Source organism: Rhipicephalus microplus, chromosome 4, assembly GCF_043290135.1.
Source record: "Rhipicephalus microplus isolate Deutch F79 chromosome 4, USDA_Rmic, whole genome shotgun sequence".
Taxonomy (NCBI): Eukaryota; Metazoa; Arthropoda; class Arachnida; order Ixodida; family Ixodidae; genus Rhipicephalus; species Rhipicephalus microplus.
The window spans coordinates 4,065,974-4,093,824 of NC_134703.1; the positions used below are offsets into that span (position 1 = coordinate 4,065,974).

At 41.8% G+C, this 27,851-nt stretch overlaps 1 protein-coding gene across 1 annotated transcript; it reads left to right on the forward strand.

The window, feature by feature from the left end:
- LOC119171903 (sodium-coupled monocarboxylate transporter 1) lies at positions 1-27,038 on the forward strand. The gene is made up of 16 exons (XM_075892118.1): positions 1-184; positions 1,962-2,030; positions 2,110-2,161; positions 2,739-2,806; positions 4,157-4,237; positions 6,515-6,588; positions 7,902-8,042; positions 12,105-12,234; positions 13,204-13,292; positions 13,946-14,055; positions 15,350-15,417; positions 16,186-16,272; positions 18,219-18,379; positions 19,607-19,704; positions 20,877-21,007; positions 26,417-27,038. Exons 1-16 carry the CDS (start codon positions 14-16, stop codon positions 26,519-26,521), a joined length of 1,635 nt encoding a protein of 544 aa, XP_075748233.1. The 5' UTR covers positions 1-13; the 3' UTR covers positions 26,522-27,038.
- Positions 27,039-27,851: the final 813 nt, after the last annotated feature.

Consider the following 27,851-nt stretch of genomic DNA (forward strand, 5'->3'; position numbering starts at 1 on the left):
AGTAACACTATCCATGACGGCCAGCAGCATGTCAGCGATCGCCATATTGGGTGTACCTGCGGAAAACTTTCTCCATGGTTCCCAGCATATGGTCGCCGTCGTTGGTGTCGTCATAGCTAGCCTTGTGGCTGCCCACGTGTCGCTGCCCGTTTTCTATCACATGGACATGATCAGTGTGAACCAGGTAGGACGCTTTTTTGGCGGCTCTAGAGATAAGCGGATCAAACATATTTAGCCTTTTTTAATTGACGTCCCTATCGTATGGTTGTAAAATTCAAATAGATATTATTTAAGTGGACTGAATTGCACTTCGGAAATAGAGTAATAAAAGCGGACGCATGACGAAGTTCTCTCTCCTGAAACGACAGTTTGCACACAAGCACTGACAACAAAAGTAGAAGCGTCCTAAAAACTTTCGTAAAAGAAGTCGCAATTAACGTATAACTTTGATACATACAGAAAGTTAAAATAAGAATATACAGGTAAATATAAAATCAAAGATATCATAGTTGAAACAGAAATTATTGAACACAAATAGCAGGCAATATGCGCCAAATGAAACAGAATAAAAAAACTAGAAAAGAAGTAATTCACTTATTTGGCGCTTTATTATTATTTTTCTGATTTTCGATTTTCTGATTATTTCTTCTAAACTTTTGCTCCTGTTCAAGAATCTCGTAACATGGTATTATAGTGCAGGGTTGCTGGTAATACGGTTTGCACGTATTACCAGCAAAGTGAAACTGCGTGTAATGTAAATACATGTGTAATCTATTCTTTCACGCGGTCTATATTTTTGGTGACCATCTTCATCATCTGTTCACATTTTATAAATGCTTATATTGTTATCCATCAAGCGGTACAGTAAAAATAAACAAGTGACATTAACTTTCCACATTACATGTAGGCAACGTACGCTAGATGAAAGTCTCAAGGTAGTGCAGAGCTGGCCAGCTTTGATGATGATGGTCATGCTAATAATAAAGAGGATGATGATGATGAATAAACAAACATGGCTCATACCCACTTGGGTGGCTCCACCAAAAATTTCTATATAAATTAATTAAACTTTTTCTGTACTCGGTATCTCAAATCAAAAGAAAAACAACGTACGTTAACCGGACACTCTTGAGTTTTCTCTTTCTCCCCTTCTTTAATTATTTCTCGTCCTCATTTTTAAGTTTATCTGCGTCTATTTCTTTATTTTTATTGATATTTCCGTTTCTTCTTATTTTTTTCCCTATCCGTTTTTCGCTAGCATCTTTCTTCAATTTTGTTTGTACGTGATTCGCGTTATCGTGTTTTCCTATCTAGAGTAAAAATGTCCGTGTTTAACATTATCATCAAGGCACTTGAAACAACAAGAATGCTTCTTTTTGGCGTGAGCGCGCTCTCAAAACACTACAGTGAGCGACGCTACGTAAGGTTTTGCCATCGTTAATGTTATTATTGAGGTATTCGAAGAAGAAGAAGAAGAAGAAGAAGAAGAAGAAGAAGAAGAAGAAGAAGAAGAGAAGAAGAAGAAGAAGAAGAAGAAGAAGAAGAAGAAGAAGAAGAAGAAGAAGAAGAAGAAGAAGAAGAAGAAGAAGAAGAAGAAGAAGAAGGAGGAGGAGGAGGAGAAGAAGAAGAAGAAGAAGAAGAAGAAGAAGAAGGAGGAGGAGGAGAAGAAGAAGAAGAAGAAGAAGAAGAAGAAGAAGAAGAAGAAGAAGAAGAAGAAGAAGAAGAAGAAGAAGAAGAAGAAGAAGAAGAAGAAGAAGAAGAAGAAGAAGAAGAAGAAGAAGAAGAAGAAGAAGAAGAAGAAGAAGAAGATGAAGAAGAATATAACCCATTTTCACCTAGTCGTTTCAGTCCCTGTTGAGATCACAACGCAGTATATATGCTTTTAGCTGATTTGCATAATTCTCGCGTTGCTATGGTGGCCGTTGTGTGATATTCATGAGTGCTTGCCTTTTCCCTTGCAGTATCTGGAGAACCGATTCAATTCTGTACTGATCAGGAAGATTATCTCCGCTTTGACCGTTATAGAAGTGGTAAGGAATAGTGAGACATTTAACGGGATCTACTAAAATTCCTGAATTGGCTAACGTAAATGACATCTGTACATCGCAGTGCTTCTATATGGGGGTAGTGCTTTATGGCCCGTCACTTGCACTCGGTTCAGGTGAGTACTTTTTGTTTTTGATAAATCATTCGCTTTGCGTGCCTGTCTAGCTATAGGGTTATGAGCATAACAGCTTAGAGGTTTGGTGGTCTCAAATCTGCAATAAGTCTCATATGCGCAGTCCAGCCGACAGAAGTATGCATACCCAGATTCAAATGAATTGACTATGAAAAGCAAACCGAAACTCGCATGTAATCATCACAAAAGCCTTCCATGGTGTCGCTAATGGTCAATGCCGATTTTTACCGGATCCATGTTACTCCCGAAGGCACCACCGCAGGGTCTATCTTCGTGACAGTGTAACTGGTGCCCGCATCAGCACCGTAGAAAACGCTGTTCAGAGTCAGGTAGTGTAGGAACTACATTCAGGGTGTTTTAAGCCCATCACAGAGGCAGTAGCAACTTCTCTCAGTATCGCTGTGCTGTTCGGGATGACAAACTAATGAAACGCAAAAATCAAGCATATTGGTAAAGAAAGCCTCTCTTTAGAGCTTGAGGCACCACGATTGTGTTTATGCTCACTGAAAGGGGACTTCCGTGCAGCATTTATATTCTCTATAATACCTGCTCGGTGCAGTGACAGGTCTTCCAGTCTGGGTTTCCATCGTGCTCAACGGAAGCGTTTGCGCCTTCTACACGACAATAGTGAGTATACCTACATGTTCATTAGTATCCGCACATCATACCTTCATGCGCGTTTTAACAGTGAAGCTGCTTAAGGCAGCCGCAAGAACCTTGTTTTTTTTTTCGCCGTAGGTGCAACATGACAGTAAGCGCTACTGTAGGCGCCACGAGAAGAGCCCGACCGAGTACAGCAGGGGAGAGCGTCAAATGAAAAATCTGCTCGGCAGAATATACCCCGTGAATGAAGTGAAATATATAGATAGATGGATAGATAGATAGATAGATAGATAGATAAATAGATAGATAGATAGATAGATAGATAGATAGATAGATAGATAGATAGATAGATAGATAGATAGATAGATAGATAGATAGATAGATAGATAGATAGATAGATAGATAGATAGATAGAATACAAAAAAGTGAGCGAAACGAGACAAATATGAATACGGAAAAGGCATGAAAAGAGAGAGATATGGAAAAACACTACCACAAAAAAGAGATAGAAAAAAAACAGAGAGCGAGGCCGAAAGGAAGAGAAAGATAAAAACAAGGAGATACGAAAAAACAAACAGAAAATGGCGAGAGAGAAAAAGAAGCCGAAATAAATACAGAAAGAACAAGAATGAGAAAGAAAGAAATATACAGCAACAGCCACAAAAAAGGCACAGGAAACAGAAAAAGAGTAATAAGGAAAAAATAGACAGGTACAGGTAAGCGCTCCTGGTTCCGCTCATCCATGACGCTTGGCTCTGCAATGCTGAAGCGTGAAGCTGCCATGATTTTGCGAAGAGGTTCGGCGCATTCACCCCACAAAGAAGAATATATTTCGTAGTATGGTTCCTCACATGCGAGATACAATATAATACTGGCAAACGAAGGCGTCGAGGGATCAGCCGATATTGAGATAAGCTAGGAGATGCAACCTTCAACAACAGGGCATCGTTGCAAGGCAACAATGCCCTCGAGGGCACTGTTGCCTTGCAACTATGCTGTTGACTTACCTTGTGGCACCGAGCGCACTGTTGCAAGGCAACAATGCCCTCGATACAAGGGCAACAATGCTCTTTACTCGAGGTGTCAGTTGCTTTTTGAATACCTTGAAGTGCCGCTAAGGTCAAGCAAATGGCGCATTCAATTCGTTCAGGTAGAGGTTAACTAAACTCCTACATTGTTTTAAAGCAAATATAAAATGCAGGCAAGGCTTGTTTTTCCAGGCACTGAGCATTCTTTTGTGGGGGCGCTGTATGTAAATATAGCTGTTGGGAAGTGTAAGTGATGCTTTATTTTTCTCCGATGCAATGTATTGGACCGTGGGTACATGTTAGGTAAACCTATAAAACTTGCCAAAATACACCCCTTCCACTGCAGGGAGGCATAAAAGCTGTCGTTTGGACTGACGTCCTGCAGGTGCTGCTGATGATTTTCGGACTGCTGATTGTCCTTATTAAGGTGTGCCCATCTTTCTTTCTGTCTTTCTGTTTTTTAACGAGGTGTTGTTATATCGAGTGTTTTAGGAAATGTGTCCAAAACTCTAGATGTCAATGAAGTGCTTCATTTCTTGATGCTTTCACAATCACTTCTTCTACATACACGTGTATATTAAGATGGTTACAAGCATTGTTTAAGACCGCTATTATAAAGTTAAAAGAATCGACTTTTGAATTAGTAGAGTTAGGCAGTTATGTCAAACGGAAGCATTGAAGTTCTGCATGTGAAAAATTCATTGCAGCTTTGAATAATACAAAGCTTTATGAGCGCCGAAGTCGGCAAGAGGCGTGAAGTGGGGTACACAAACGCATGTGAAACGGAGGCGGGTTGCGCCTCACTGCAATTCACGGTAAATTTGTGTGTCATTCCCCTGGAAATGTATGAAAAAGGCATGGAATAGTTAGACCAATTCACACAGGCTTTCGCTGAACACACTTTGGAATTTAGTGTCCTGCTAGTTTTGTCACATAGTGAAATGGAAACAAATTTTAATGGAAACAAAAAAGAAACTTGAAATATAAACAAAAAGTCAACATATATATATATACCATTTCCTGACTCTTGAGAATGTTGGACACATATCTTAAACGGTGATAGCTTGAAGAGGCTAAAAATAGGTATTATGTTCTATGTACAAACAAACGTTTTACATACATGATTACAAACATGGTTGCTTCAGACAGACAGACAGACAGACAGACAGACAGACAGACAGACAGACAGACAGACAGACAGACAGACAGACAGACAGACAGACAATAAGCTTTGGCCCCCTTGGCGGTCGTAACCGCTGACCACGCACACCATTGATAAAGCTGAGGATCAGCTTTGTCAGTGCTGTCTACTGTCAAGAAAAGAAAAGGAGGAGCGGGGTTAAAAATTCAGCTCGTGCAGTTCATGATCCTTTCACATTTATTTTGAACACAGTGCAAACGCTACTGACCCTTAATTTCACCTAAATATGTATGTCAACGAATGTTCACCCATATCGATATCCCTCGGTTAATGCCAGAGGTAACTTTCGCTAAATGCTCTCAGGCAACTAACCTCTGCATCAAATAATTATAACGCATAGACTCGTCAATTATAGATGGCAGCAGTCGAAGAGCGGTGATAAGTGAAAATAAGCTGCTTGCTCCCTCACTGCATGAATGTTAAAGTGCCCGTTGTTTAATATGCATCGATTTTATCTTCAAAGATGCCACAGCAGAAGCAGTTTGTGTGAGGGCGCTCTTTCGTCGCAGTCAACCCGTTTTGACGAATAACATGAGAGATAATGAGTAATTGCTGAAGTTTATTGTTACATAGTTTTTTTTGTGCAGCTATCATTGTTGCTAAAAAATCACGGCTTTTCCACGAGGTGAATGTTTCCACGAGGCTTTTCCACGAGGGCGAAGCGAACAGATGGCCGGACGGACAGACGGAAGGATGAGCGCAGGAACGGACAGACGGATACACGAACGCACGAACGAATGGACTCTCCATTTATGCGTCCGCCCCTGCGTTCGTCCATCCGTCCGTCTGTCCGTCCCTGTGTTCATTGATGCGTCTATCCGTCCATCCATCCGTTCATGCTTCCGTCCGTCCATTCTTGCATTCGTATGTGCGTCCGTCCGAGCATCCGCCCGCGTGTCCTTCCGTGCGTCCATGCATGCGTCCGTACGTCCATTCTATCGTGCGTACATCCCTGCGTTCGTCTATGCATCCGCTCACAGCATATCCATGGAATGAGTGATGATGAGTGGGGTGAAGCGTCCATCAGTCCGTCCACGCTTTCTTCCGTTCATGCGTCCATCCATCCGTCCCTCCGCGCGTCCATCTATGTATCCATCCGTGCGTCCATTCACTGTGCATTCGTCCATGTGTCCATCCGTCCATCTGTTCGTCCTCTCGTGCGTTCACCTATGCGTTCATTGATGCATCCGCCCCGGCGTTCGTCCATGCGTCCATCTGTCCGTCCATCATCACTCATTCCATGAATATGCTATGGTTTTTATTATTTATCACACTACAAGTAACGTCCTCTAGTGTCGTACCATTCGCATGTTTGAGCGTATATGCATTTCGTTATATGTACGAGTAACACCCTTTACGACCGGTTCAAGAACTAACGAGAGGTGGCTACATACGATTACGGCGGTACGCTCAGCCCACGCCTTAAGGAGCTTCGCCCCTAAAACACAAAAGACATACATCTCTACGTCTTTGTTAATTTTTCGGTCACCTGTTTTCTTACAGGGTTTCATGGTGATCGGTGAGCCCAGTGCAGTTTTCGACGCGGTCAACAAACAGGGGCTGCTGGAATTTTTTGAGTATGTATAGAACTGCACTATACTAGGAAAGCTTGTCGCAAACAGAGCTCACAAGTTATAAATACACAGTCATTGACGTAAAGCGCTTATGATACCTGCAAGGATAATTATGTATCTTGAAAACTGCGAGTAATGCTTTAGCCTTACTGCATAGTCCACACTTGCAAAACATTCTGGGTGCAGGTGCACAGCAAGATAACGTAGATTCCTCGGGAGGTTGCTAGTTACATCTATATGTACCAGCCTACCATGTTTTATACAAAATTTATCAGTCGATCTCTTTATGATTCTTCCATTGCTACGGGTGGCGTTTAAACTGCTTCCTCGTAAATTTTTTTACTGTCACAGACCACCGATCATCTATTTCAGAGACATCGTGGCACTAATTCTAGCACTTTGCTCAGCCCACTAAGCTTTGCTTAACTAATAAAAAGCTTGGCAGATAATTAGTACTGTCAGCTTCCTCACTCCGCGATTCTCCAAACAATCGCTTCTTGAGTAATAAATATTATGCTGCTAATATTCTGTTTGAAAAATTGTTGGAAATAGCTAGCTGGCCGTGTTGCAGCTCATTTGAAAAGGAAGGTTGTTTGTTTAGTCATCACCTGTATTATCTCCATCGATTGACAAAGTTCTCCGCAAATTATTGCGTCAACCTCACAAGCTGCACAACTACCCGATGTTTCAAACTAAACTTCACCATTTTGAAGCATGGTGAACGGCCGAATGCGTAAGGAAGCATAGCATGGTGATAAATATTATTGGATTGATGTATTATCATTTTATAAAACTACACATCGCGTAAAAAATTTTAATAGAACTAAATATAATTGATGGTGTAAATATATTTGCACACTTCTTGGCGTCAGATTTCCTTAATATAACGTTTCAGTACGAACGCTTGGTGCGCAAACGCTCTTTTTATTTGTTTTCAGACTTTCGTCCTGAATATAAAATGAAGTCTATCTACAGTGAAATAGAACCTAAGAGGTCTGGAGATGTTCTGGTCAGACGACCGTAAGGTGAAGGCCGGTCACCACCGCAACTAAAGAAATAGACTTATTGGTGCACTCAGAACACTTCTAGCCATTCACACGGACGTCCAGCTCATGACGTTCGTCTTAAGTGAGCCATCATTGGTGTATGCGAGTGTGCATTTGCTTTTGAGGAGGAAACCCCCCAGGTGTCTCAAGGTGTATCCCACTGTAGTAATTATAGCGCGTTTTATGACTACAAATCTATCTACTTTGTATGCACACATCAGTGCCAGTGCCATCTCACCTAATATTCTCCTCTACTTTGCAACACGCAAGCATGAGCTTGAACTTTCAGAAAACTTTCACCTTTTGGAGCGTCGTTGGCGGGAACTCCATCACATGGATCTCGGGATTCGGCATGAACCAGGTCATGGTACAACGTTACTGCGGTCTCGCATCGATTCGCAAGGCACGAACGTGAGTACACAAGGCCACGGAGGGCTGCCTTTTAAATGGGGGAGCATTCCTTAAAACATCTATCTATCTATCTATCTATCTATCTATCTATCTATCTATCTATCTATCTATCTATCTATCTATCTATCTATCTATCTATCTATCTATCTATCTATCTATCTATCTATCTATCTATCTATCTATCTATCTATCTATCTATCTATCTATCTATCTATCTATCTATCTATCTATCTATCTATCTATCTATCTATCTATCTATCTATCTATCTATCTATCTATCTATCTATCTATCTATCTATCTATCTATCTATCTATCTATCTATCTATCTATCTATCTATCTATCTATCTATCTATCTATCTATCTATCTATCTATCTATCTATCTATCTATCTATCCGCTTCCGTCTAAGAGTTCTTGCGGTCATCTCCTTAGCTTGAAACACACCGAAATTGGCATAAGACGACGTGAGTTACTCAGTAACACGACTGCAGGCCATTACATGAATAACCAGACTTTCCGGTCCCATATATTCTGAAATCCGCTCCATCACTCGCGTGCGGCACATACCCACGGTATGCTCACGACATGCCCACGGGGCATACCCACAGCATAATGGCCCACGGTATGCTGGTATGCACCACAGGTGAACGATAGTATATATCGACCCACGCTTTGGAAACCATATCACAAAAATATGTACGAACAAGACTGAAACTTGGGCCAGTTGGTCGTTTATTATATACAAAAACAATGATGAAGTGTATACAGCTCATGTGTTCGAGAATACAGTGCCAGGACTGGTGATGCCAGAATATTTAAAGCAGTTCCCTGCATCAGACCAACAATTTTGCTAGTTTTAATAGTCAAGGATCATTGCATACAAGAGAAAAAACTTGTAGCGTGCATAAAACTGCAATACTTTGAAAATCGATTGAAAATAAAGAGAACCTTCAATTTCAATTCCCCTCCCCAAAATTAAACGGAACCACGTGTTTTAGCTTAATTTGTAAAAGACATCTTAAAATATTTTTGTTAAATCAGAGGTACAAAGAAGCATGAAGTGAACAAATAATTTAATACGAAACAATAGTGTGCCAGGATTCACCACATTTTCGATACCAATATTGTTCGTCAAGTTGGCGTCATGGTACTGTCCCACAATATTGCAAAGACGTCTTACGGTTATGCGCGGAGAGTTTTACTGGTTCCTAATTTTCTGCGATTATTAGTTTAAAATGCGAGCTATAATCAAGCAACTGTTGTACGTGAGAAGATACGGTATCGATGTAAATACCTGTCCTACATCTTCGTACGAAGCAGTGCGTGCTCGCTGGGCGCCGGAAGGGTCGAGTTTGCCTTGGTCCTAACGTTGGCGTTTTTTCGCTATGACATACTAAGCACGCAATCGCATGTGGCAGGTAATACGCGCAGTATACAGTGTCCTCCAAATCACAACACTCACCTTAATTCCCGCAAAAAAAAAAAAGGTCGCTTCCAATTACGGGTGCCAAACCTGAACAGAGTGGGGAGCTTTGTTCTTTGTTTTTCTTTCGAACCTATGGCGCGATCCCGTTCTGAGTAAATGGCTGAGAAGTCTTCGTTGCTTTGTTTTTTTTTTTCAGTTTTCATTTTCTTTCCTGCTCCTTTCATTTAGTCCTTTCCAGTATTTTCTGTCTGTGTTTTCTTCCCTGTTCATTTCGATTTATTTATATCTGGCTTCCTATTTCTCTCCCTTTCGTCTGTTTCTTTCTTTATGTCGAATGCTTCCTGCATGCTTTGCAAATTTTATACGATGTTTTATTCAAAGCACTCCGCACTTCATATCATAAAGGCGCTCGAGGAAGAAGTGAAGGAAAATTTCTCCTATGTGCGTGCGCATATTTAGTACCTGCATGATAGAGACGAAAGTGCTATATGTGGCTTGATGGGCGTTACTATTATCATCAAGGTGTTCGAATAGTAGGTGGAAGAGGACGCATATTTCTGCCCCTGGGTTGTCGGATGGATACTATGAGTATATCACTTATGATGGGGTGGTGGCCTGTGTGCCACAAAGGTGAGGAAAAATTAAATTTTTGTTAGGCATCTGCATTGTCTAAAGTGATTGTATATTTTTGCTACAAGTAAGAGTATGTAAAAAAAACAAGTCGGCAGAACCAACGTACCTTGGGTATGGTATGGAAAGAATGCGAATGGAAGGTGCGCGATATTTTTTTTTCTTTTTTTGAGCGATACGTTATGAAGTGGCGCTAAAATAGATGTACCAATCCACGCACTCACGCATACGTTAAACAGCTGCATATGTTTTATATTAGCAGTTATTTACAGTTGCGTAATGATGCCAACAGCAACATGGACATTAGCAACACCAGAAGCGGTAAGCTGTTATGTAGAGCTGGTGTTTGCGCTGGTGCGCTCAAGAATGGTAGCCCTAAATACTCCTACACAAATTGATTTCAGCAGCGACCTTGTGGTATTATTCAAGACATGACCAGCGGGTCGTTTTCGTCATATCATCTTACCCTCCCGTACAAATTTTGGGGCGCCAAATTTAAGCGGCGTGATCGTGAGAGCACCTAGACTTAGACGTAGACGTAGACCAACCGACCGACCGACCGACCGACCAACCGACCGACCGACCAACCGACCGACCGACCGACCGACCGACCGACCAACCGACCGACCGACCGACCGACCGACCGACCGACCGACCGACCGACCGACCGACCGACCGACCGACCGACCGACCGACCGACCGACAGACCGACAGACAGACAGACAGACAGACAGACCGACCGACCGACCGACCGACCGACCGACCGACCGACCGACCGACAGACAGACAGACAGACAGACAGACAGACAGACAGACAGACAGACAGACAGACAGATAGATAGATAGATAGATAGATAGATAGATAGATAGATAGATAGATAGATAGATAGATAGACAAAGAAGTTCTTACAGTACGGAAAGAAATTCGTGGCATTTAATACATTGCTCCTAAAGATAGAGTGACTTTCTTTTCTCGACTATTTATTGAGGCCGTTCTGTCTATATTTTCGGCACCATTCATCCAAACGCTTTTTACAGTTCTATCGCAGACCTGTTTAACTTTTCATTGTTCTCTCTTAAACCCAATACTTTGTGTAGGCTCGAGTTTCTAGGACATACACCCGTGTAAAGAATATCTAGGAACGATTCTAGCACATAGCGACACCTAGTGCCTTTATTAAAAATCCCTCTTTCTCGAAGTAGCGACAGCAGTCGAGTGAGAGCAGCAGATGTCTTGTATTCGATAACATCGCCGAACTGGACTGAATTCATGGACTGCAGTTTCAATGTTTGCCGCAGTGTAATTAGTTATTGAGTTATGTGATGATTTACAAGTATACTTTCACAAAGCATGGACGACAGTCAGGGGGAGAGGTTGCTTTTCATGAAATTTCCTTTCATTCTTAGGAAATGACCTATTTCAAAATGGTCCACATTGTTTGGTAGAACATCCGAATATTTATGACTTTTGAGTAAGAAAAAGAGCTCTATGTAAAGCACAATATTTGTCTCGACGTATGTGCAAATATCTACATGTTACGTACAGAAGCAGAGGTCGAGGATAGAAAATTCCAAACAGCAGGCATACAGGAAACAAAAAAAAAAAAACATGCCGTCATAATATTGACACTTTAGATAAACGTACCTGGGGAATACAGGCCTGTTTATAGCTTATTGATTGTTTGGTTAACTTAAATGTGCTTGGTTAACTTAAAAACCAAAGATTTAAACTTGATATTGCTGCGTAGAAGAACGCATAGATACAAGTGCCTTTCCGAGATGCAGTGCTACATGGAGAGATGTACTCATTCTACTCTTCAAACTGTAAATTGTGGTATCATTCGAAGTAGAACTCCAATGTCTGGTTTCTGACTAGCACCAGTCCCGCGACAATGTTAGTCTCTTAGCGTCTCGTAGCAAATGGTCGTAAAATTTTTTACCGTCTCCTTATCCACACTCCTAGCAATCGCTTAGGAATGTCTCCTCGTCTCTTGTGCACTTGCAGGGCGCTTTACATCAATATGCTGGGAGTATCATCAATACTGACGATTTCATCGCTATGTGGCCTGTTGCTCTTCGCGCTCTATCACCGATGTGACCCGCTCAAAGCAGCCATGATAACCAAGTACGACCAGGCAAGTTAGAGAGAATACTTGTAAGTGGAGGCGGTAATGCAGATTATTACCGAATAGGATTGCCAACATTGGTGCGACTCGTATATTCACGTGCTAATTATTCATATGGTCATTTCCTAAACAAACGATCAAAGAATTTCTAGTTTTAAAAACGTCCCACCGGAGTGTACTAGAAGGTAATTTATCCCAGAAAGTGTTAAACGCATGAAGGCAGCTCGGGGCAAAGAAAAGAATAAACAAGACAGTGCCGAAACAAGACGCAGTGTTTTCCTCCTTCGCTTTAACCCCACTATGTGTGCGCTGTTACTTTTCTAAGATGAAGACGTATGCTTGGATGTGAGTATGGTAAGGGGAAAAATCACTAATATGAAATCACATATGAAGGTCACTTGCCTGTTGCCACGACCACCTGATTTATACGCACATACAAAATCAAGATACCGATTGCGCAACATGGCTAGCCTGTGCAGCAAACTCACTTGCGTTTAATAATAGATTACAGTTTAAAATTATGTATATTACTTTGCTAATATTGCAATGATGGAAAACTGAAGCTCCTTTGGTAACAATTTTTTGAAATAATTACAACAATCAGCATGTTATTCTAAGTAAACTAACTGGTTTTAAAAACATTTCTTTCGCATCATAGCTATATTAAACGTTAAAGAAACTATTTATTGACTGCAGGATGGTGGTTTTCACTTGTTTCTGTAGACAGCAACGTGCTATCTGTTTTTTTTTCTTATTGAGGGGGGTGTAATAGGGGGAGATTTATCTAACTATAGTGCATACTGGTGTGTTGGTATTTCTTGTTTACTCACTAAGAACAATAGCACAACCTTTGGTATCTTTTGGTCACGCAGCCATGATCACCATGCATCTTTACTGCTTCAGATATTCAAGAAAAGGAGTTGGGCGAGAGCAGAGTTCTAACGTTTTTATTGGTGCTGATATTATTTATGAACGCAGTTGATGCCACACTTTGTGATGGAGACGTTGGGTCACCTGCCCGGAATCACGGGGCTTTTTGTCGCGGCAGTTTACAGTGGATCGCTCAGGTAACACTCCATGTTACTAGCATTGCGAAATTTTGGTGGTATGTGTTTTGTTTTGCGAGTGGTCTTTGTTCTTGCACAGCAAGCATAGCGGTCTGTGCGAATCTTTTCCAAGCACCGCACCCAGAAAAGCCGGACGCCTGGCCAGGGGGCTGCTTGTACCCTTCTTATAGACTGGTGGGTGTCCGGCGGTGGGGTTTGAACCACGCACCTCCCGCAGGCGAGCCGGACGTCCTAGCCGTTAAGCCACACCTGCGGTGTGGCTTAACGGCTATATATGTCTATATGTCTATAACGGCTATATATGTCTTAACGGCTTATATGTCTAAGATTTTTTCACGTAACCTTGTTTGCAAAAGAGTTTAGTCTAAATAATCATCAATTGTAAGTAGTGTACCCAAGCTAAAGGAAGTATAGCCTTAACAATATAATTTATGTTTCTGTAAATTCAATTTGTTGGTTAATTTTGGATTGCATTATTTGTTGCTTCATCAAGCCACATTTTTTATACAGTTATCTTTGTGTCAATCGAAGGTTTTGTTGAAATCACTCGACTTTTGGATCCTCGTATACGTCATATATTTAAATAACTATTTTAAGATGAACCTAAAGTACCCGAGAAGTAAACTGACTTACTTTGTTTTCTTTTAATTCAGCACGTTGTCGTCTGGGTACAACGCTTTGGCTGCCATCGTCTGGGAAGACTTCATAAAGCACATTGTGAAACTCTCTCCCAAAGGTGTAATGTGGGCAATGAAGGCAATCGGTAAAGTATAATTTTTTATTAGTTTCTTTGGCGTCAACATGAAGCTGATCGTCTGAATATGCAACTTGAGGCGAACCTGTATTCCTTGTAGCAGATGCTCGCGATAACACTAACGAGAAATCTACTTCTATGACATCTACTCTGCGCTTGATTTAGGCAGCGTTGAGACTTCGAAAGCGTGTATAAATTTGACTCTAGAAAAACGGCAATAAAAGCTGTGGCTATAAAGTTCGAAGGCATTTTTAAGGTAGACGCAAGTTAAACTGGAGCTAAAATTAGTTTCAAGATGTGTTCAAGGTTTCGATTTTTTTTTTGTTCTCGACATGCCTAGCTTTTGTTAAAATGTTCAATCGAGAGGGCGTTAAAGTTTTGTTCAAAGGTGGTTATACTTATGCTTTATAGGAGGCAATCTAAAATCATGAGCATAACATGAGAACTAGATATGTTTTTTATGTTTCTTTTTGTATGAAAATTGCCACTGATGAATGATTTTCATCTAAAAATACAATTGTACCTAGGCTGCTGATATCTAGTATTAATTATGTAAACGCCTCTAAGAAACCAATCTGAGGATTTCTGCTTGCTTATGATTGACAGATCCTGAGAACAATGTACGTAAACTGCAAAAATGTTGTTATGAGTAAAATGCAGAAATGACGTTGGAACAACACACATTTGCAGTGACCATGTCAAAGAAGAAAGGCCAAGATTATTTTCAAGCCATGCGTGCCCAGGTGCAATGTATCTTCTAAAAAACAGAGAAATTCTCTATTTTGGGATTGAAAATATTCAAAACTGATTTTGTTTTGACGAAGGGAAGCCGGTCCCCGGCTTGAAAATTGCAAATGGGTGGTCTGGAAACAGCCACAACAATAGTGGAGATTTCGTGGCGTAGTGGTCATGGCTGCAGACGTTTTACCACCACCGTACAAAATTTATACGTTAGAAAGCTTTTGCTATTGCTATTATTAACGTTGTAATTGTGTTTATTATTAATTGATGGAGCTATTTATGCATTGTTTTCAAAACAAATCAGGAAGACAAAAAATATTTCACAACATTTTGGCTCACTTTTAATGTCACTAACTGTTTGACTAAAGTCATCTTTCTTGGCGAGCTACAATAGAAGGAACAATACAAGCGGCCGTTGTACGAAAAAGAAAAAAAAATATAGTACTTTATCCTAATTAGGTATAAATGTACAGCTGCTGAACAGATTCTTAGCTATGCGCGTTGTTTTGACTTCCATTTTTTCTATAAACGACAGTAAATGGAACACAAATCTCCGTTTCAGCTGCCAGTTTTGGTCTCATCGCGGTGGTCCTGGCGTTCCTCTCCGCGAGCCTGCCTTCTGTCTTATCGGTGAGAAAATTCTGAGCTGACGCTTTAACGTTTGTGCAGGAGTTTGATTAATTGAAGAAAACGATTATAATGCCGCTGCATTGGCATCTCCACCACTTTGGAAGGGGGTTTATTTGACCATGTCGAGTGAGTAGCAGGTAGAACACCAGCATAGCGACAAGAAGTCGAACGGGCTTTCTGCCAACAACTCGCAATCGGCGCTCGCGCTTCGCGCCAACAGAGCGCCTCACTTGCGAATGTCTGTGTAATTCACAACTACACCGAGTATAGGAAAGCGGGTGCATAAATTCGACGCAGAGGAAAATTACGGATGGCGGTTTTTGAGTCTGAAAATATATACTCCGCCTAAGTGAGCTACTGCCAAAGCAATTAGTGCAGCTTCTTCCGCCTAGATTATCTGAGTTACTTTGTCGTAAAGCGGCGCACCAAAGTAGTTTGTGGGCATTATTCGATACAGTCACTGCAAAATGCGGACGACGGAATATTTTGCCTCGTCTACATATGCGACCGTGGTCGAAGATTCGTATAGCCCCTATTAGGCAACCTTGCTATTCTCCGGCCGTGATTATAGGTGGAATGGGTACTTTGGGTTGGGGTGAGATAAAAAAAAGAACAAAAGAACGAACCTACCGGACTATACGACACATGAACGTATTAAATTAACAACGTAAATAAAGAGGGACCCAAAGATAAAGTTATGATTGCTTCAATGCTGTATAAACTTTATTCAGACTTATATGTGATATCTGACTCAATTTTACTTCACAGGCTGTTTTCGTGACGACTGGATCAATTAAAGGTGCAACTGGCGCGGTATTTATCCTTGGTCTCCTGCTTCCCTGGTGCGGAAGTAAGGTGAGTGCGTTCCGATTATCGTCCCCACGTGTGTATTCATGTGTAATGGACAGCTTGACATTAAAAGGCCACCAAATTGTGATGACGGTATCGGAAGTGGTGACATATATTTTTTCACTGCAGTAACTGTAGCGCATAATATGCTGTATGCATTCCTTCTAACCACGATTAAGACAGTAGTACCCTCTAGTTTTTTTTTTTTTGTCACTATACGATATCTATCGATTGCGACTTTCACGGTGCGAACTGCGTGTGCTCTATCAGCCACACATAAAATTAGTCATGGGATAATAGAAATCACCGAGTTTTCAAGGAAGGAAACCCAGGTGAGTCACATGGGGATTAATACGGTTCACATGCACTCAGCGATTCGCGGAACAGTTTCTGCGGAGTTTGAGACTGTTTATACTTCAGGCCGTCACCATGGACTTACATTGCAACACACTCAGTTGAGTTATAATATGTCAGTATAGATAATGTTTCTTTAACAACCAATGTGTTTTCGGTTTATGTCATTGGCGTAACCTATAGTTACGCCAACGACATAAACAGAAAACAGAAAACATAAACAGAAAACAATAAATTGCTCCCAAAGGAGATCATTTAAGAAAACCATTGTGAGCAGAATAGGCAGCTTCATGTAACTGCTGCAAAATTAGGTAATTTGCTATCCGCTAGTCTATCAACAGCTTAAGAACGGATACAAAATGATGAGAAGGGCTGTCGTTGGGAACAAATGGTTACGTAAAGTGACTCGTAAAGTGGGTCAGAGAGCAAACATATGTTGAGGAAGTCTTATTTGTATTCAAGAAGAAGAAATTAGCATGAGCAAAACATAAACGCGTATGCACGATAAACAGTGATAAATATGAGTAACAAACTGTGTTTTCAGCGAAAGCAAGTGCGCAAGGAGTCAAGTGGGCAAATGAGATTAGGAAGTTTGCTGGGATAACGTGACCACAGCAAGCACAGGACTGTGACTTACTGGCGGAGCATGGGAAGGATCTTTACTCTGCAGTGGGCGTAGTTAGGCTGATGATGATGATTTTAGTGATCATGACGAAAGTGAGTCGATGGCACAGAGTGAATAGGCGAGCAGGGCATAGGTAATAAGAGAAATACTTTAAGAGTGTTATTCTTGAGTGTCGTACGACTCACCAGGGCATCTATCATTACTATACTATCAACAGAAAGCTTTGGAGGATGTTGGATCTGCAATAAATGCGAATTTCTGCTATATCCAAGCTAAATTCTTGTAATAAAGCTGGTGACTGTATAGGTCGGAATGCCAAGTGCAGTATGGGACATTTACTTTGAAATTATATTCCCAGACAAAGCGGGAATTCAGCTTTATCGGGAATTCCACGTCCCGCAAACTTTTGCTGTTGAGTACATTATTCACAACTAGAGAAATGTCTGTGGAGCTAGTATCTGTTAACATATATATGAAAAATAAATAGAATAGGACAATGAAGATACGAAGACATGACCAGAATCTAATAATTTACTTAGCGAAATATAAAAAAGACTGTTGTATATTCTGAACACACCGCTTTCACGGGCACCTAACCAGACTGTAAACACATTGGCCAACACAATATTATTTCTAGGCGAATAACCCATAACCTTGTTTTCCACGTGACGCAGTATTATACGTTACACTACATTCTTAGATTTCCGGTGATGTTATCATCCACGTGGTACCATTCACGTCACTTAACACTTGATGTCGTACGCGTTTTCATGATGTAAAGTGCAGTTAGAGGCAATGTAGCGTGACACATGGACCCGAAAACAGCTTATGGAGTTTTATTTTGGTGATAGGATTTCACCGATGAAAGCGTAGCATCTTGGTCAAAAGTAAATGCGTCTGGTATGTTTTATTGCATTGCCATAGTCTAATACGCCATGCATTTTTTTCGCCAATTTTTCAAATACTCCTGCAGGTCGCTATGTCGTCAATGTTTGCGGGATTTGGGTTGGCATTGTGGGTGGCTGTTGGACGTCTTCTGTACCCTCCCAAGCCCAGTGGCGCCCGCACCACCCTTGAGGAGTGCGCCTTCAACTACACGGCTACTGTTCCTGTTCAGCGGAGTTACTTCTCAGGGTGAGTCAAGGTCACTTAAGGGATGATGTTGTAGCATTAGGAGGTCAGTAACAGCCGACTTGTTCCTCAATAAGACGACACGCAGCCATGGCATGAACTTCATTCACTACGGAAACTCAAGCAGCCAGCAAGTCAGTTGCGCAGAAAAGTGGTTTTTTATTGTTTTTTCCCTCTGACAGCGCCTATGACAGAGATACTTGATGGCACCGATATTTTCTACAGTCAATCTTTATCATTTAAAGCAACCTGACAGTCTATAGCGTGAACGTGATCGAAGCGTGCATTTTTTTTTTCCTTTCAAGAAAATTGAGGACAGCGAGAAGCGTGCTACGATGCAGCACAAAGCTGCTATCCCAGCATAAATGAGGAAATTCGGGTCCCTAATCCTTACCACCTGCTTTCTGTCTGATAGTTTTATGAATAAAATGTACCTGTCCATAGCTCACCCTTTGCAGCCCTGGACTTGTGAAGTTCGTATTAGCTTTCATGTTTGTATGCTTAAAAAATTGCACAAGAAAAAGGTGGTTCACTTATCTACGATAACTGGAAGCTGGCGTTGACCTTCTGTTGATTTCACCCTTTTACTGATTCCGCCCCTTTTTATTCTTTCTAAACGTTCTTCTTAATATTCGCGTCTACTGTCATAATTTGGCATCGCTAAACGTACCCTTGCAGAAACTCCGGAGATGGCCTGAAAATCACCAGTTTTATAATCAACTCTGCATAATAAGTATGCAATGATTTTCAGCTAAACTTTAAGACTTTCTTGGCGGTGGTCTGCAGACTTCTTATCTTTAGGGAATAAACTGACTTCTTATTTATAGACAATAAAAAACACAACTTTCACGGCCATCACTAATATTTTGATGTTAGAGCACTTACAATGAAGATACTGTTACATCGATTCTGCTTAAACATTCGAAGATATTCACTATGGATACAACACACACACACACACACACACGCACACGCACACACACACACACACACACACACAGAGAGAGAGAGAGAGAGAGAGAGAGAGAGAGAGAGACAATGTGCGTGCACATGAGGCACGTTAGGCTAAAGAACATTCTGTAAAACTACCTGACATACCCTGATGGTAATCCTGTTTGTGCACTTAACAATGTGTTGTCACCCTGCAATGCTTTTAAGCGCATACATTACAGCCATCGCGAAAGTGGTGTTGTGCCTGTTTAGGTAGAAGTTTCGTTTCCTGTCTTTCAGGGGAGTATACGACTTGTACCACGTGTCCTACATGTGGATTCCGGTCATCAGCTTCTTCGTCACGCTTGTGGTAGCTATCTCACTCACGTTAATTTTCTGTAAGTTGACTCGTTTTCTTCTTTCAGTGCAGTTTTGCTAGTGTACAGGTAATGCGGAATCATTTAGCACGCGAAGTATCTACGCGATATGTTTAGTGGTAGAATTCTTATAAATCTTGAATTTATGAAAAGTAAAAAAAAAGTGCCCCAGCAGTTATGCTGAAAGAATTCCAATCAAGAGAGGAATTTTCTTTATGAAATTTGCTGTTGATGGCTGTCACATATACATTTCGTTTCACCTACAGCACGAGAACCGTATCAGCTTCTTAAAAAAGAAATTTTTGAAGATTTAGATATTGACACAAAATGGTTAGTAAGCTTTATTAGCGACTTTCAAGAAATCAAGAACCACGTGAGGCCAGCTGCCTTCGCCATTGGGTCGTATGTATCTTCTTGTGTGTGTACGGTCTGACGCGGCGGGCCAGCCGCCGAACCACCTGAACGTTTAACTGAACCAATGTGTGGGATGCGAGAAAGCGTCAATATTCTTCACTTTTCCCTTTTTCGTTGGTCGTTTCCTCTGGCGGCGCATCTAATGTACCCGTCATGACAGTACATGACTTTTCCGCCCAATTCCGGTGGCTCTCTGTCGTTCCTTCTTTTTCGTTTTGTTGTGTGTCGATAGCTTCGTCAGTTTGATATTTCTCTCTTTTTTGTGGCCCCTAACTGTGACGGTGGCCCTCTGCTACGGGTTGTGCAACTTGTGCCATTTCGCTTACATCGTCCGAAGAACGCTGGATCACCAGCCGACACTGTTAGGAATAAATAAAGAAATAATTGTTTTGTTTCCCATGCACTACTCTCAAAAATTATATATATAAGGGGGCTTGGCTTTCACAGTTTTGTTTTCCTGTGACATTCCACTGCATAAGACGCAAAGTGTCCCGACTTTCAGGACGCCGCCTGCACTTGCATTTACAGCGGAGAATTAAAATGTCACTAAACGCCAAATCGCTACTCGTCTAACCACTACCACCTAAAATAAGGTATATTTACCATAACGATGATTTCAAAAGTAGTTCAGTACTAAACATCTAGTGCAGCGGTAGACTTCGAGTACTCAAAAGACAGACCCCAGAGGTCGCTATTTTCAAGCGAAGTAACTAGGTTGTTTCTCTGTAGCGCGCAGTTGTGCTACAATAAATGCCTGCGGTTTCCTTGTCTTTATGCAGCGTTTAAAAAGTCCGTCGATGTAGATCCGAGCTTGATATCACCTTGCATGAGAAAATTATACCTGATGATGAAAACTCACAAGAAGGAGCAGTCAGCCAAGGAGCAGACACCTGTTTCAATGAAGATGGAGGTATGTATATGACATTTAAACGTAATTAGAATGTCAACAATCATTTAGTGTTGGAGCTCGAATTCGCCCGAAAAAAATGGCATGAGCTGATATACAAGAAGGCAAATAAACAGCTAGCAGTGACAGGAAAAGTACTGAAATTCAGAGTTTCGCTTCAAAATAGATTCGCAGCTCTAAACAATGTCACCGACGTTAGTATTGAAACATTGAACAATAATCTTACTAGTAACATCAAAAAAGTGTGCTATTGAAGTCGACGCTACTACCACTAAACAGGAGACTGGAAAACTATCCCAGGAGACAAAAAATGTCATTAAGAGGTGACACACCACGAAAACCTAAAATGTAACCGAGAATACAGAGCTAGTGGAGCTTTCGAAGTTAATCAATAGGCGTAAGGTAGCTGACATCAATAGGTATCACATGGAGAGAATGGAGCAAGCTGTAAAAAGCGGCAGAAACCTAAAAGCTGTGAAAACAAAGTTGTGCATAGTCAATAGTCAAAAATCGGATGTATGTATTAAGCAACAAGGCAGGCAGTGTCATAACCAATATAAAGAGGACAAAGCAAGGGGCGGAGGAGTTCTTCAGCGAGCTGTACAAAATCCGAACCAACGAGGTTGATATCATAAGAAGCAATAATAGGCCAGAAGAATGCGCCTTACAAGTAGCAACAGTGGAAGTAATAAAAGCACTAGGCAGCATGCAGAGAGACAAAGCCACTCGTGAAGAAAAGGTAACAACAAACTTGCTGATAAATGGCGAAAAAATTGTGTTTGAAAAACAGGCCACCTTATATACGAAGTGTTTTTTTGACGGGAAGGGTACCAGACTCTTAGAAGAATGCCTACATCATCTTAATCCAAAAGAAAAAAAAGATATAAAGAAATTGAAAAGTTACAGGATGATTAGCCTACTCTCCATTTTCTACAGACTATTTACAAAAAACTAATAGCTAATAAAATCAGGGTGGTATTAGAATTCAATAAACAAAAGGAACAAGCAGGATTTTATACTGGCTACTTCACAGCGGACAATATTGCTACTATCGATCACGTTGAAACATCGGCAAGGATGCAGGCACTACGGAATCAGGGCGTCGACGAACCCTACGCAAACATACTGAAAGAAACATACAGTGGATCCACAGTCCCCATCATAGTCGTCCATAAAAAAAGCGTCAGAATCCCAACAAATAAGGATGTAGGGAAAGGAGACAAGATCTCTCCAATGATATTCAGCGCGTGATTAGAGGAGGTTTTTAGGACCCCAGATTGGGAAGAGTTAGGAATAAGATTTATTGAAAAGTATCTTAACATGCGATTCGCTGATGGCATTGCCTGGATGAGGAACTCAGGGGACGAATGGCATCTCGTGATTACTGAACTGCACAGGGAAAGAAGAGTAGGTCTGAAAATTAGTGTGCATAAAACTAAAGTAATATACAACAGTCTCGGCGGGAAACAGCGCCATGCCATAGGTGCAGAGACGCTGAAAGATGTGAAGGAATATACTTACTTAGGACAGGCAGCAATTGTGGAACCGGAACATCAGAGCGAAATAACTATAGAAGAATAAGGATGGGGTTGACCACATTCGGCAAGCATTCTGAAATCAAGAATGGTAACCTGCCACTAGCCCCCAAGGAAAAGGTACATAACAGCTGCATATTTCTGCACCAATGAAGCAGAAACCTGGAGGCTTACAAAGAAAGCTCAGCCTAATTTGAGGATGGCACAGTGAGTAATGCAAAGGAAAGTGATAGGTTTAACCTTAAGAAACAAGGAGAGAGCAAGCAGGGTGGGTCAGGGAACAAACCGGTGTTAAGTGTATCATCGGGGAAATTGAAAAGAAATAATAGACCTGAGCCGGGCATGCAGCACGTAGGCAAAATAACCACTGGTCGTTGAGAGTAACTAACTGGATTCCAAGAGAAGGCAAATGCACTTAGGGGAGACAGAAAGTTAGCTGGGTCGATGAAATTAAAATGTTCGCAGCTATAACATGGCAGCAGAAAGCACAAGACTCGGTTGATTGGTGGATCGTGGGACAGGTCTTTGCCCTGCAGTGGGTATAGTTAGTCTGATGATGATGATAAAGAAGATGATGATGATGGTATGATGATGATTTCCACAAAAAGTAAAAATAATTAAATGAGTGAGGAGCTATAACATGCAGTGTTTGTATATGTAGGTGTTGGCTCACAAATAAACCTATAACTTACGCCTACCCAATACAGGCACCTGAATTTTTTGTGTGCCCTCGATACTTCGACTGCGAGAACGAATCAAGCGCTGCCAATAAAGTGCTTCCAGACTAAAAGATGTAAGCTCTGCTTGACGGCTGAGTTGGAATAATAATAATAATAATAATAATAATAATAATAATAATAATAATAATAATAATAATAATAATAATAATAATAATAATAATCTTTGGGGTTTTGCTTCCTAAAAGGACGATAGGATTATGAGAGACTCAGTAGTGCGGCGATCTAAATATTTTGACCATGTGATGTTCTTTAAAGGGTATGTCATCGCACAGTACATGGGCCTTTACCATTTCACGTCTACTGAAATGTGACCACCGCGCCCGGAATCGAACCCACGACCTCGCATCAGCAGCCGAGAGCCCTATAGCCGCTGTTCTACTGAATGGGACGCTGAGTTTTATTAGGCAGGTCATAAAAAATGATGGAGAAGCCGGTATAAATTTTAGGCGAGGAACAGTACCGCAAAAGTAACAAAATCAAGCGCACTTAAAAAGAAGTGATATGTGGCTCCATTGTTGGTATCGTGCAGTTTTGAAAAAAAAACGAAAAACGCACCATGTAGTTCTTTTTGCTAAGACTTCGCTTGTCTCCTATATAACACTCTTGATAAATAGCCCGTTAAATTCCTGTGGAGATAAGCTATCTTGTAAGTGTCGGTAGGAGCTCGACTTCCCAAGTTAGGCTTAACCTGTATCTTTAACCAGAGTAAATTATGTGACAAGCGGCGACTCACCGGAAAGAGCAACACGCACTATTAATTTATTAGTGCATGCCAACAAGCCTGCGGAGCTTTCGTGCAGCATCTGTCCTAAAATGTGGTAGTCGTAGTTTATGATCTTTTGTGTTGGCTGAGCGGGCAGCTTGATTGGACCGTTCATTGCCGATGATTCCGCAGTGAGTGGGCAACCACTGAAATGTAATTTGGTGCCCTTTCTCAGTCAGGTGGTTTATAACCTCTGCTATCTCTAGTACCAGCTGCTCGTGTGGTCCACGGCGTAAGGCTGATAGTAGGGACTGCAGTGCCGCCTTCGAGTCGCAGAAGATAGTCCACTTGCGTGTAGGTTGATCAACTACAAATTGCAACGCGGCACGAAGTGCTGCCAATTCTGCTGCAGTTGATGTTGTTTCGTGAGAATTTAATTGTCGTGGCCAACCTTGGGATCACTACTGCTCCTGTAGAGCTGTCCGGCTGAACCGACCCATCAGTGTGTATGTGTGTGGAGTCTTGGCATTTCTCATACAAGAGAAGTAATGTGAGCTGTTTAAGAGCCGGTGACGACAAATTGGCCTTTTTATGGACGCCAGGTATGTTAATACTAATCATTCGTTGAGCGAGACACCATGGCGGATTCGCAGGTCTAGCGGCAGGAGAGAACGAATTTGGGATCGAATCACCATGTGCGGTCACTGTTTTGCAGTAAGATGTGCATGGTCGGACCATTGGTAGAGAAGCTGGGTGATGTCGAGGAGTTCGAGCAAGGTGTCGTATATGTGTCCTCAGCACTTCCACATTAATGTGGGTCTTGATAAGGTGGTCCCTTGTGATGGCGGTAGTTGCCGCTGTTGATGCACTTTGGGGCAAGCCTAAACATATCCCGAGTGCTTGAGCCTGGACACTTTGAAGCATTCGTATGCTTGTTTTACTTGCGTTGGTTAACACAGGTAGGCTGTACCGAAGGAATCCAAAGAAAAGAATCCTGTATAGTCGCAACATAGCAGCTGTGGACATTCCCCAGTTCTTTCCAGCGAAGAACTTGAACAAATGACAGATGCCTGTGAATCGCCTTTTCATGTATGATACATGTGGGCTCCACGAGAGGTCTCTGTCAATTATAACACCTAGGAACTTGTATGATCGGATGTGACGTGTCCTTTCACTGTTTATCAGAACGCTGTAGTTCTGCATTGGTTTGCGCGTAAATGCCAAAAGTGCACATTTCTCAGAGGAAATTTTCAGACCTCGTTGACGGAGGTAAATAGCAAATTGAGTTGAAGCTCTCTGAATTCACGCTCGCAGCTCTAGACGTGTTACCGCGGACGTCCAAGCGCAGATGTCGTCCACGTACATTGACAATCTGACAGTACTTGGCAGATGCTCATTGAGAGCTATTAGCGTCAGGTTGAATAGTACAGGGCTAAGTATGCCACCCTGGGGAACACCACAGTGGCTGTATTGTAGCGAAGTGTCACCATCCTCGGTTCTCACGAAAAAGGATCGCTCAGAGAGATAGCTGCGTAGCCACTGAAACATCCGACCACCCACTCCTACCTCCTTGAGAGCGGTGAGGACAGCTTCATGTGTGACGTTATTGTACGCCCTTTTAACATCAAGAAATAAAGAAGCGCAGAGATGCTTATGGCCTTTTTCGTCTTGCACGTAGCTGACCAGGTCCATGACGCTATCAATTGATGACCGGCCACGGCGAAATTCCGTCATAGCGTACGGGTAGATGTTGTGATGCTCCAGGAACCATTCTAGCCGTCCTAGTACCATCCTCTCCCTTACTTTGCCCAAGCAACTAGCCAGTGCAATCAGGCGCATCAAACACATCACAATGTAGTCAGCAAACCACGCCACAATAGAATCAGCCACACTTCAAGCATGCTCGACTGCACTCGCTTGACCCTACTCAAGTCTTCAAGTCCCGTCAAGGCTTTGCCGAGCAGACCAGACCCTATTATGTAAGCTGTGGTTGCGCGTTGCGTTTACCAACGCCTACGCTTTCTGCATTGGGATGGCCGACACCGCAGCCTGTAGCCACTGTGGCAAAGAAAAAACGATCCAACATATTCTTTGTGACTGCCTAGTGTATAGTAAACAACGACTATGCCTTCGCAAGGAACTCAGAAAATTAGATAATCAACCTCTGTCGAAGCAAGGAATTCTACAATATCGACAAGATGCAACTTCACAGAAGAAGGCCCTGAAAGCGCTACTACACTTTTTGCGATGGACCGGCCTTACTGAACGGTTGTAGCTAGGACGCCCTTCCTGTGTGTGTTTTCGTTTTCACATGAGTGCGCGTGCGCCCTTCCTCGCGGCCCTTCCTTTCTCTCTCTCTCTCTTAGTGCATGCCCACATTTTTCTTACGTACTATAGATCTCCTGAGCGTTTGTGTTTCTTTCTCGTGTTACAGGAAACATCTAATCCGGCGGTGCCCAGTGTTGTCAGCGGAAGTGGAAACGGTTACACGAATCACGCCATGACAAGTGACAACGACGTTGAACGAACAGACATTTAATCGTTAACAACAACCAATGCAGTTATGTTGTAGACTTTAGCGATGTATCCCAGTATGTGAGTCTCGAAAAGTTTATTCGAACTCTCGCTGTTACATATTGCAGTGCACTGGAGGTACGAGTTATGTATATATATGAAAGAGGCATATTTACCGTTCGAATGTATAACGCGTTCATTACAAGATAAGCTAGGTGAGGTGCCTCTGCTTCGTGTTTGCAGTAGTGTCGCAGACAGATTTCATCGAAATTTTGTGACAGCCTGATGAGCGTTGCCTTTATTGGGTACTCATGAATTTCCTTCACTCTGGCGAGAATGGATGCCCCAAGAAGTTTTTTTTTTTGCTTTTCTTATTAACCCCATAGCGTTAAAGAGGTCGTGTCACAGAAAGTCCGGCATTTGTGTCGGTGTAGGCGTCATTGATTGTGAGCGGAATATTATCATCTTTGCATGACCTAAAAACTTAGAAAGATGCAAATAAAGTAAGTAATAAGAAACTCTGTGTATCAGAGGGGTTTGAACGCTGGCTGTTTTCGCGGGAAGTGGGTGTACCACCACAGCCATGCCTGTTTTCCGCCCTCTATTTCCGGTTAAACTTCACACACAGGATGATGAGCTAAATATTACGATAAACTACAAACATGACAGAACCATTACTATATGTGCATCAAGCACTGCTAAAGCACATCACACCCCAAAATTCCTTCATAATGAGCACAGATTTCTTTTTAACCACGAAAGAACAGATGTATTTGTTCTTACTACCTCTAGAGACGTTGATATTTTTTCTTTAAAATAATGCTTTGCGGTTCTCCTATCAGGGTCACAGTGAAATCCAGTCATTCGAGAGTGCCATATACTGTGCAAGATTGTCATAATGATTTAATCAAAACGTAACACATCACAATTCTCTGTTTTTCGTGTGTTTTGCGTAAAAACACAACCACGCTTCCACTTGTGGAACAGTGACAATAATTCTATTTGATTAGAAATGCAGTCAAAGTAACTTTCATGCAATACGAACACAAGCGTCCTGTATACATGCTTCACAAACCAATATGAAGAATTGTCCTAATGATGCGTGGTTGAAGCGTGCATTGCCATCGGCCGTAAGAACATGATATTGTCACACTGACTCCATCGTTTAAAGCCAGTCAGCCACTTCAAAAGGTGCATTCGTAACTACACCCTCAATGCCACGTAGTGGTTGGATAGCAAGTTCAAAGATATTTCATACACTAAGTGTTTGAAATACGCACTAGGGACAAAATATTGCTATCGTGTTGAACACTTGAAGAAAATTGGGGGAACTTAACGCTCCCCCAAATTTTTTT

What these genes read in the sequence shown, in the direction of transcription:
- LOC119171903 (XM_075892118.1), top strand. Translation starts at nt 14, where the DNA reads ATGACGGCCAGCAGCATGTCAGCGATCGCCATATTGGGTGTACCTGCG. An exon ending in ACATGATCAGTGTGAACCAG is followed by an intron (nt 185 to 1,961) that starts GTAGGACGCTTT and finishes TTTCCCTTGCAG; the next exon opens with TATCTGGAGAACCGATTCAA. An exon ending in TTCCCTGGTGCGGAAGTAAG is followed by an intron (nt 16,273 to 18,218) that starts GTGAGTGCGTTC and finishes ATACTCCTGCAG; the next exon opens with GTCGCTATGTCGTCAATGTT.